Source organism: Myotis yumanensis, unplaced genomic scaffold, assembly GCF_028538775.1.
Source record: "Myotis yumanensis isolate MYYU_CA2020_CCGP unplaced genomic scaffold, mMyoYum1.0.hap1 SCAF_5, whole genome shotgun sequence".
Classification (NCBI taxonomy): Eukaryota; Metazoa; Chordata; class Mammalia; order Chiroptera; family Vespertilionidae; genus Myotis; species Myotis yumanensis.
The window spans coordinates 29691669-29702805 of NW_027223756.1; the positions used below are offsets into that span (position 1 = coordinate 29691669).

At 52.5% G+C, this 11137-nt stretch overlaps 1 protein-coding gene across 2 annotated transcripts; it reads left to right on the forward strand.

The window, feature by feature from the left end:
* Positions 1-231: 231 nt before the first annotated feature.
* Positions 232-10557, forward strand: SLC23A1 (solute carrier family 23 member 1). 2 transcript variants are annotated; one of them, XM_070414860.1, is made up of 15 exons: positions 232-415; positions 1450-1511; positions 2182-2316; positions 2770-2927; positions 3692-3780; positions 3939-4006; positions 4223-4404; positions 4535-4655; positions 4925-5081; positions 5375-5522; positions 6021-6126; positions 6406-6535; positions 6637-6780; positions 7262-7357; positions 10140-10557. In XM_070414860.1, exons 1-15 carry the CDS (start codon positions 334-336, stop codon positions 10385-10387), a joined length of 1926 nt encoding a protein of 641 aa, XP_070270961.1. In that variant the 5' UTR covers positions 232-333; the 3' UTR covers positions 10388-10557. The 2 variants fall into 2 exon arrangements, with proteins under 2 accessions (XP_070270961.1, XP_070270962.1); XM_070414861.1 differs by lacking the exons at positions 4223-4404; positions 4535-4655.
* Positions 10558-11137: the final 580 nt, after the last annotated feature.

Here is an 11137-nt window from a genome sequence, read left to right on the forward strand (position 1 = left end):
CTGTGACGTCACCCAGGCTTTATGTGGAGTCTGCATCTGAATCTGGGTGTTGTGAGTCCTTTGTGTGATTATATCTGAGACCCTGTGCAACCCAAGGCTTTGTCTCTGTGTGATTGAACTGAGTGTCTAGGGGACTGGAGAAGGCAGGGCCCCCTGGGGAGCACTGGGGAGGAGGGGGTGGGAAGGAAAGTGCTGAGGAGCAGCTCTAAAGCTTCAAACTGGTCAGACGACTTTGGGAACCTGGGAGCAGAAAGCCAAGAAGGGAGAGGAGAGAACAGGCAGACAGAGGAGCAGGCTGGAGGCTGGACAGGCGGACGGATTCAGGGCTGTGGCATGAAGCTACTTCCCAGCTGGAGAGCGGTGCTGCCTGTGGGCGCTCGGGGCCGGGTCTGGCCATGGGCACAACAACCCAGAAGTAGGTGGGCCCTGGGGGGCTGGGCCTGGGGCAGCAGTGTGGGGGGCAGAACCTCAGCCCCTCGGACCCTCCAAGCCCCTCTCAACCAGCTCCAGGCCCCATGGCCAGCCTGGGCTGGACCTTCCAGGAGGCAAAGACAGGCTGGGCCTAGGGCTGGCTTCGGGGGCTGTGTGACATGCAGTCACACAGGGCCTGGCACTTGGAAAGGCTCCAGGCTGTGTTTAATGTTCTGCTGTTACTGTCTTGAAAATTCATAATACTTTTGGGACAGGGGCCCTGCATTTTCGTTTTGGATTGGGTCCTGGCTGGGAGGGGAAGGGACTCCTTTGACACAGGGGACAGCAAGGCCAGGCCAGCCTTGGTAGCTCCTCCAGAGGTTCATCTGTTGTGTGCCGCAGGGACCATGAGGTGAGTGGCAGTGGTGGGGAGGGTGGTGCCTTATTACATTTAATGTATAATTTACAGCATAAATGCGGGAGTTCAGGCCCGCCTGAATTTTAGGAATGGTTTTCTAAAATCTTGCTACCTTGTCAGATCACATCTCCTAATCAGCTGTAAAGGAGGTTAATACTGCCCAGCACCTGGGGTTAAACACAACAATACAGAGATATTGCCTGGCACACAGCCATTCCTCAATGAGAGTGGTTATGATGGTGATAATGATTAACTTGTTATTAATATTCAGATGGTGACATAACAAGTGCCCATTTGTACTCTTTTTCCTGTCACTCAAACAGAGATTGCTAAACTTCCAAGACTGTCTATGCCTCACTGCCCACTCTGGCCCTTTCTTGGAAAACAAAACGAGGTCCCGTGTTCAGGCTCAGGTGCGGGCAGCAGGTGAATGTGGCAGAGCTTGGGCGGCCTTTACCATTCTACTATGGCCAGAGTTAATACATTACCTCCACCCGGGACCTGCTTTCGCAATCTCGATAGGAGTTGGGGATCTGGTTACAGATTTACTTCGAACAATGTCTGATATGTGGAGTAAAGTCCTCCTTGGCCTTTCTATAGCCATCTCCTCTTCTCTTCAGGAACTGCTCACACCTGTGACCCAGAGATGAGGGCCCAGGAGGACCCCGAGGGCCAGACACAGGTGCTGGGGGATGAGTGGGAGCTGGGTAGGGGCAGGATGGGGTGGGGGCTGGAGGAACTGCACACAGGCTTCTCCCTGGGAGGGCAGAGACAAAGGTTCTTATAAACTTGATCAAGAGTGACTGTCCTAGGCTGAGCCTGGCTATTGGGGGATGGGGTGGGGGTGGCAGTGGGGGAGAAGGAGACTTCAGCTTAGGGAGTTGCTGACTCCAGCTTGAGTGCCAGCAGGGACACAGCCTAAACAACCCGCCGCCCCCCCCCCAGCCCCCCGCCACAGTGCAACCCCAAGGACCTCCAAAGGACAGAGGTGGACCAGATTGGGCCCAAATGGGCCTGTCCACAGACTCCAGCCCTCTTGGTCCCCTTTCCTGTGTCCCCCCAGGCCGTCTGACTTAGGGGCCCATTCCCTTGGCTGGAATGCCTGAGTCCTGAGGGCTCCAGGAGCCAGCACAGTGGACTCATCCTGCACAAAGCAATGTGAGGCGGGAGCCAGGTAGAGTCAGGCCAAGGGACAGCTGGGTGTATGAACCGAGAGGGAAGTGAGAAACCCAGGTTCAGACCCCATTCTGAGGAGCTGACAGGCCACTCAGGTACCTGATTGATTCTGGGGCAGAATCGACTTTCCAGTGTCCACCTCTCCATCCTGAGTTACTGTTCTCTGCTGCCCCCAGCATGAGGACCTGGGCATAGCAGGGCCCTCCACGAAGGACCCCCCGGTGTCCCTGCCCACAGAGCCCAAGTTCGACATGCTGTACAAGATCGAAGATGTGCCGCCCTGGTATCTGTGCATCCTGCTGGGCTTCCAGGTGGGCTTCCCCACAACAGCCTCCCTATTGCACACTCCCCAGCCCCTCCCGCAACAGCCTCCCCATTGCACACTCCCCAGCCCCTCCCTGGCCACCAAGGTTATCTTTGGCAACAGGAAGAGAAACCTAAGGTCACCAACAGTGACTGTACCAAGCAGGGGTGGGGAAGAGGATTACGGGGTCCAAGAGAGGATTAATCCCCTGGGAGCAAGTATCAGTGACAGGGAGGAGGGCCCACTCCACAGAAGATGCAGGAATAATTTGGGGACAGATAAGTAATCCCCAGCCAGGTGAGCAGTAGCCCTCCGGGAATTCCCCGTGAGAATGTCAATCCTGGGTGGGTATGTTGCCTAGGGCAGCATGGCTTCAGGCCCACTGAGGCAGCATGAGAACTACTAGGGGGCCCTGTTCCATGTGAGTTCTGTGGGTCTCATGCACTCCCCCACCCCCCAGCATTACCTGACATGCTTCAGTGGCACCATCGCTGTGCCCTTCCTCCTGGCTGAGGCGCTGTGTGTGGGCCGTGACCAGCACATGGTCAGCCAGCTCATTGGCACCATCTTCACCTGCGTGGGCATCACCACCCTCATCCAGACCACGCTGGGCATCCGGTGAGCTGCCCCACCTCCACCCCCACCCCCACACAGACACACACACACAGACACACACACAATGTAGCAGCAGCAGCTGGAGCAGGTGGTCTCTCTCAGAGGACTCATGGGACAAAAAAAGCTGCTCTCTGCCCCAACCTGCTGCTTCTTCTCCCAGGCCAGCCTTAGTGCCAGGCAGCTGGAGTCCTATCCTGGCACCTGGCACCCCTCAAGGACTAAGAGTCTGTGGATATAAGGGAATGTACCTTAGCTGGGCAAGAATTGGGCCTGGAGCCCACTCACCTAGCTGATTAACCCCTACTCATTAAGTCCTACTCGGGGACCACCCGCTTCCCTGCCTCCTGGCCTCTTCAATAGTCTACCTTCCTGGGGGCCCCTACCCCCTTGTGCACAACCCCAGGTGGCCAAAGCGTGGCGGTGTGGTAGGAGTAGGGAGGAAGGTTGTCAGTGCAGCATGCATGCAAGAAATAAGCTGTCCACTTCTCTGCATTGGCCCCTCACGGTGCAGGAAACATGTTGAGAAGGAAAGGGGCAGGTGTGGGCAGGGGCTCCATTTGTTTTCTTTCTTGGGCCCCCCAAATGTTATAGAGTCCTGCCTGGGCCTCAAGGACTTCCCTCTGCTCTGCCCCTGCCCTGTCCCTATGTCCCTGTCCCTTTGTGTGATCCTTTCTGCCTCTCCCTCTCTGTGCCCCTCTTTCCCCATCTCCCCTGTCTGTGTCCCTGTCCCCCCCACACCCCACCCTGCTCTGTGCCTCCCCTTCCAGGCTGCCGCTGTTCCAGGCTAGCGCCTTTGCATTTCTGATCCCAGCTAAAGCCATCCTGGCCCTGGAGAGATGGAAATGTCCCCCAGAAGGTGGGCACACTTCTGGGGTGTGCTGGGGGGGGGGGGGGGGAGAGGGACAGAAGCCTGGAGGTCCAGACACTAGGATGCATTTATTGGCAGCAGCATCTTCTCTCCCTATGTCTCTGTTCCCTGTTCATATGTGTGTGTATCTCTGTCTCTGCCCCCAGAGGAGATCTATGGCAACTGGAGTCTGCCCCTGAACACTTCTCATATCTGGCACCCACGGATGAGAGAGGTGGGTTCCCACGTGGAGTAGAAGGGCAAAAGACAGGATTGAGGAGGGGACTAAGGAGGGGACTAAGGAGGGGGCTAGATGGGAGTAAGGGCCACAGGTGAACTGGGAGATGCAAGGTAGGTTAGTCCAGAGGCTTTTTTTATTTTATTTTTTATTTTTTAATGTAGAGGTCATGGCTTTTACATAGTGACTTATAATTGACCTTCACTCTTCCAGGTCCAGGGTGCAATCATGGTATCCAGCATAGTGGAAGTGGTGATTGGGCTGATGGGACTGCCTGGGGCCCTGCTCAGCTACATTGGGCCTCTCACGGTCACCCCCACTGTCTCCCTTATTGGCCTCTCTGTTTTCCAAGCTGCTGGTGACCGAGCTGGCTCCCACTGGGGAATCTCAGCTTGGTGAGTGGCACCAGGATCGGTCCTTGCCCAGCCCCAGCCCCCTCACCCCTACATTTCCTTCCCCCTCAGTCCCGCCTTTTGCCCCCAGCCTGACCTACCAGCCATCTCTTCTTTGTGCCTCTGCCCTCAGCTCCATTCTCCTGATTGTCCTCTTCTCCCAGTACCTGCGCAACCTCACATTCCTGCTGCCTGTCTACCGCTGGGGCAAGGGCCTCAGTCTCTTCCGCATCCAGATCTTCAAGATGTTTCCTGTGAGGAACTGACAGACAGTTGGGTCTGGGACTAGGGCAGGGGCTGAACTTGTGTCTAGGGCCAAGGTGGGGGACAAGGGCCAGAAAAGCAGGGGAACTTGAGCCAAAGCAGAGACGAGATCCCAGCCAGGGACTGGAGCAGGTGTTGGGGCTGGGATCTAGAGCTGGGGCTGGAGCTGGGGCTAGGGGTAAGGCTGAGGTAAAGGCTGGTTAGCTTGGAACAAGACCTCCAGGGTCCTCAGTGTGCCCCTCTCCGCTCCCCCCTTCAGATTGTGCTGGCCATCATGACCGTGTGGCTGCTCTGCTACATCCTGACCCTGACAGATGTGCTGCCCACAGACCCTACAGCCTATGGCTTCCAGGCACGAACGGACGCCCGAGGGGACATCATGGCTATTGCACCCTGGATCCGAATTCCCTACCCCTGTGAGCAACCCCACCTGGGCCCCTCTGCCTCTAACTCTGATCCCAGTACAGCTGATGATAAAATTAGCATTCGCTGCACATATATAGTGTGCCAGGCAGAGTGCTGTTTAATTCAGACAAAGCCTCACTCCAGAGCTTCGTGATTCTGAGTGGTCCCAAATGAGCTCCCACAACTGTACAACTTCCACCCCAGCTTGAGATCCCTTTAGCCACCGCCCCCCCCAAACTGCCTAGTCTACCTCCTAACCTACACAGGAGCACTGTATCCATCCTCTTGTCTCCCCTCAACCCAGGTCAGTGGGGCCTGCCCACAGTGACTGCAGCTGCTGTCCTAGGAATGTTCAGTGCCACGTTGGCGGGTATCATTGAATCCATCGGAGATTACTATGCTTGTGCCCGCCTGGCTGGTGCTCCACCCCCTCCAGTACATGCTATCAACAGGTATGCCCATCTGCCCTCCCCAATATGATTCCCTCTGAGGCCACTCAGGAAGCAAATGTGGGGACAGAGTTGAGTCGCAAAAGATGTGGACTTGAGCAAGTCACTAATACTCTCCAGACCTCATTTTCCTTACCTATGAAATGGGGATGGATGCTCTCATCTCTCACCCTGAATGTTGTGAGCAGTTGAGGAGGTAATGAAGTCCAAGGGAAGCTAGTCATCGACAACCTTCCAGGTGCCTAGCCCTCAGTGTGTGTTCTTTTGTGCAATCCACCAGTGACTGTGAGGCAGGAGGAAATTGAAACCCAGAATCGCCAAAGGGAGTAAATGCCAAGGCACTGCATTAGTGCTCAGACCTGGGCTCCTGGCTCCCAGACCTCCCTTTGCCCTGGAGTGAAGAATATAATACAGATAGGTGCAGCTTTCGCAGAAGGCAGCACCCAGCCAGGGTAATGGGCAGAGCCTGGACCAAATCCTCCCAGCTCATGTTTCTTACAGGGGCATCTTCACCGAAGGCATCTGCTGCATCATCGCAGGGCTGTTGGGCACCGGCAATGGGTCCACCTCGTCCAGCCCCAACATTGGGGTCCTGGGGATTACCAAGGTGCCTCACCGAACCAGAAGAGCACAGAGCCCCACCCCGCCTCCATTTGCCGCAGACCCCGCCCCAAGCTGGTCCACACTTTGGCCTACCCCCACCCCGTCTTTAAGAGGCCCCCTCCCACGCCTCTTCCCCCGCCCTCCATTGCGCTGCATCAAGTCCCTGCCCATTTGAGCCTCCCTCTTATCACAGGCTCCGCCCCCCTCATCCCACCCCGCCCCAGAACTCACCCCCTCCCACCTATCCTCTTGGATATAGCCCCACCCCCTGGCTCCCTGGCAGGTGGGCAGCAGGCGCGTGGTGCAGTATGGTGCGGGCATCATGCTGGTCCTGGGCACTATTGGCAAATTCACAGCCCTCTTCGCTTCGCTCCCTGACCCCATCCTGGGGGGCATGTTCTGCACCCTCTTCGGTGAGTGCTGCACGCGGATCCTGGTGACAGCGCGGGTCGCTGAATGGTGGAGCCCACCCAGCCCGCGCCAGGCCTCTCCAGCGGTTCTCCTGTGCACTCAGGCATGATAACCGCTGTGGGGCTGTCCAACCTGCAGTTCGTGGACATGAACTCCTCCCGCAACCTCTTCGTGCTCGGATTTTCCATGTTCTTTGGACTCACACTGCCAAATTACCTGGAGTCCAACCCCGGCGCCATCAATACAGGTGCCCCCACCTGTCTGAATGTCACTGCGGGTAGGGTAGGTGTGGTGGGCCTGACTTTCAAAGGCTCCATGCCGCTAGAGTAACAACTGCGCAATTCTGGATGTTAATTAGCAGTCGAGAAGCTAATTAGTAGGTGTCCTTTACTAAGACACTTTCTGTGGACAGGTATTGAGCTTCACATGTGCTCATTTCATTTTCACAGCAGCTCCATGAGATAGATACTATCATTTCCACATCAGATGAGGAAAGTGAGGCTTAAAGGATTTGTCCCATGACAAGTAGGAACTAACTTGCAAAACTGGGATATGAGTCCAGGGGTGGGAGAGGCAGAGGTGCAGACAGGCTTGCAAGTAGGGGTTTGTAGCATCCCACCATCCAGCTCCATACCTGCTCAAGGAAGTCAGCAGGCTGCGCAAGTGGAGGGCAATCCCTGAGGTCTGTTCTCCAGGGCGGTCATGACACCTACGGGCCTATTCCACAGGTATTCCTGAAGTGGACCAGATTCTGACTGTGCTACTGACCACGGAGATGTTCGTGGGTGGGTGCCTTGCTTTCCTACTGGACAACACAGTGCCAGGTAGGCGTCAGCTCTGGGAGGGAAATAGAATGAGGCTGGGCTCATCTGCACTTCAACAGATGGCCCCTGAACCAGAGCTGTGGCTGGGTCCAATGCGATGTAGGTAGGGAGAAGCAGGGAACAGATGGGCTGATGGAGTGCCCACTGGCTGGCGGGAGAAACTGGCCAGCCAGGTACTGGCATGCCTCATAGGTTCTGAAGAGAGTGGGACTAGGAGTCACTCCAGGGCCTTTGTGTTTTCCTCTCCATTTTGTGTTAGCCACTGGGGTGAGGGGCGCCTTCGCTTTATTAGGACAGATACAAATGCAGCTTTCGTTTTTTGGCAAAACCCAATGCAAGTAGCCTGCAACAGTGGCTAATAGGAAGAGTCCTAACTTTCTTTGCTATTATTAGAGCTTTTTGGAGGGATTGTGGAGGATACTTTGTGAGTGTTCCCGAGAATACTCCTAGACCAAATTTATGTGCCCAGTAAATATATAAAAAATAAATGTCACCAGGTGTCCTAATTAGTAACAAACATTGTTAACATTTACCAAACATCTCCTAAGCATCTCATCCTCAACATCTATCCTGTGAGGCAGACTATCAAGTGACTCACTGAAGGTCACTTTTGCGGATTTGTAACTTTGCAAATCTGGGATTTTAACCAAGTCCATCTGATGCAGGCTGTGGCCTGTGTATCAGTCATTGCACCACATGACCTCGGCTGGAAGGTTTCAGGGGAACTGGAAGATCAGGGAAAGCTCCAGGGAGAAAGGGTAAAGACTGCATCAGTCCAGGGAGATGAGGGATGGGAACAGCAGGATGGTCCTCTATCCCCCCGCATTTGCCAATTTAAACATGGCAGCAGACCCCACTTGCTTCCCTCTCTCTGAAGATACAAGTCAGAGGCTGGCTATGCACAGCTGGTGGGTTGGAGTGTGGGCAGGCAAGGGACAGGGCTCCCTGGCACTTTTAGACAGCATCAGATGGTGAGGGAGCTCTTGGTAACAGCTACCCATTGGATGGATGGGTGGTAAGTGATCATGGTACCCACCTCTCCTCATGTAGAGGAAGCTGGGCTGGAGACTGGAGCAGCCCATCCTGTGAACCTGAAACAGGAAATTTGCAGTCTCAAGGCCTAGGGAATCTGGGGAGTTGGAGGGCATCAGGTGGACAGCTATAAACTGAGCTTCTCTGTAACCTGGGTGGCTGGATTAAGCTAACCAGATGTTAAGTCTTACATCCCATCCTTCAATCCAACTGCCCATCAGCAACCATCCTTGCTAGATTATATATTATACCACATAATCTTCAACAGTCTTTAAATATACACTGATGAAGAATCTGAAGCTCAGATTAGTGAAATCACTTGCCTAAGGTAGTACAACCTGGATTCCAGCCCAGGTCTGGCTAGCTCAGAACTCAAGTCCTTACCATGGAATCAGTTTTCTTTTGTGGGATGAGAACACTTTGCTGATATACCACTTTGCATTTGCTCTTTCTCTTTACCTAGCCACAACCCAACCTTAGAGGGGAAGCCAATTTAGTCCAAATGGTAGAGGAACTTACCAGTTTGGCTCTGGGTTAGACACTAAAGGAGATGTGCCCCCCCCCCCCCCCCCCCCGCCCCCAAAAGTGTTTGTCTGTTTTGAGGAGCTCCTAGCACAAGACAGGAAGTAAAACTGAGTTTAAAGCAGTAAGATCAATAAGCCCGGGCTGGAGTCATCTGGAGCAGTGGTCGCCAAGCCGTGGTCCGTGAGGTCCGAAAGGTTGGTTTCCTGCTGTCTAGAATAGAAGGGACTTGGAAAAGCAGAGAGCACTACAGCTAGGGAGGGATATGAAAGGTAGGTGAGGGAACTCTGGGCTACCTGTTGTGTGTCCTAGCAGCGATGGGGAGGAGGTGCCATCAGCCAACAGAGTCCTGTGCCACACCATCTCTTCCCCTTCCACTCTGCCTACCTGTGCTCTTTGTGCAGTCAGGCCCGGCTCAAACAGTACCTCCTCCAAGCAGTCTTCCTTGAGGACCCCAGCCCCCCCTTAGTGCCCTCTCCCCTGAGTCTAGGACACATTTCATTTGCATTACTCATGGGGGCCTCAAGCTGGGTTGCCAGCATATGGAAATCTCACTCTCATCATAGACTTACACTGTGCCAGTCTTCATCAACCAGCCCTCTTGTGAAAACCTGAGATCTCATGCACCACTCCCCACTTTGTAGGGCAAATCCCCCTACTTGTAAAAAATCCCCGCCACCACTACTGAAAATTTTACTTACCTTGACTTTCTGAGGTTGTATTATAAAAACAAGAGTTTATTTTCCAAATATAAAATCATATTAACACTGATTATAGTGTTTCAATATACACCAACCTGCCCCCACAGCAGAGTCTGGGCACTTTATGGTATCCAACAGCCCAGCACACACTAGCCCCATATTCAAGATGTAGGATGACAACTATTTAACCTTTCTGCCAGATTCTTCATCATAAAATTTTGTGCAATAGTGCCTTTACACCTCCTTCAGATATATTTTGAAGAAATAAGATAATGAAATTAAGGCACTTAGCACAGAACCTGGCACATTACAGGTACACAATAAACACTAATTATAACCATATTCTTTAGGGTTCCCTAGAGCTCTGGCCAAGTTAGCAGCTGAAAAAACGAATTCAACCATTTTTAGAACCAGAAGATATTTGAGAGTCAAGACACTCAATTCCAGAAGTCTGCTTCAGAACTAGATGGGAAGGGCAGGAGCTGATGGTGACTGCTTTGATATGTGACCCCACTGTGCTTTTCCAGGAAGCCCAGAGGAAAGAGGCCTGGTGCAGTGGAAGGCTGGGGCCCACGCCAACAGTGAGATGTCTACCAGTCTCAAGAGCTATGACTTCCCCTTTGGGATGAACATGATAAAAAGGATTGCCTTTCTGAAATACATTCCTATCTGCCCAGTCTTCAAAGGATTTTCTTCAAGGTCAAAAGATCAGCGTCCAGTTCCAGAAGATATTTCAGAAAATAGAGAAATTGGGCCTGTGTGCACCAAGGTCTGAAAAATTACTCCCAGGAAAGGTAGGATGTGTTAGTCTATGGCTTTTGTGTGAGGATTGAAAAATCACATTCTTATATACTTTAACCAAAGGAAAATCAAACTACTTGGTTTCTGTTTTTGTGACCTATTTGAGTGTCTTCAAGGGGAAAGTAAACTGGGTTAAAAAGTCAATATATGGATTTTGAATAGAATTCCTTAGCCATTTTATAAGTGAGAGTGGAACTTCCCAACTGGTGGGACACTAAGAGATCACAGTATGCTGAAATACTGATCTCCTCAGCCTTCTGGGTATCTGGGCAGAATCTGGATCAACTGATATAAACTCCAGCCACTGGCAGCCAGCCTCACCTCTGCACTTCCATATACTGAATAAATAACACTTTATGACACGGAAAATGTTGAGAAATACTGACATAGCACAAGAACCAGAAAAATTCTCTCATATGCCTTGTTTCAGTAATGGTCAAAAAATAAAAACAGGATGACTTTCGTTACCCTAAAACTGTACCATATAGGCCCTGGGGTAATAATCTGTCCCAAGGATTTCAAAATGAAGTAGCAATGCTTTGAAACTTTCCATCTCTACCTATCCCAAATGCAGGTGCCTGGCTCTCTAATTAAACATCAGAGTAGTTTTAATGTGCATGTTCCTTAAGAAAAGTTCCAACAAAATGAGTAATAATCCCTTAAATAGAACTTTCTATGTGCCAGAAATTGTCTTAAGTGCTCGGTGTATATTAACTAATCACAC

Bases quoted from the DNA above. Each gene is read 5' to 3' on its own strand.
- SLC23A1 (XM_070414860.1), top strand. From the start codon at position 334: ATGAAGCTACTTCCCAGCTGGAGAGCGGTGCTGCCTGTGGGCGCTCGG. The intron at 4,007-4,222 runs GTGGGTTCCCAC...TCACTCTTCCAG, and splicing joins GGCACCCACGGATGAGAGAG to GTCCAGGGTGCAATCATGGT. The intron at 5,523-6,020 runs GTATGCCCATCT...TGTTTCTTACAG, and splicing joins CCAGTACATGCTATCAACAG to GGGCATCTTCACCGAAGGCA.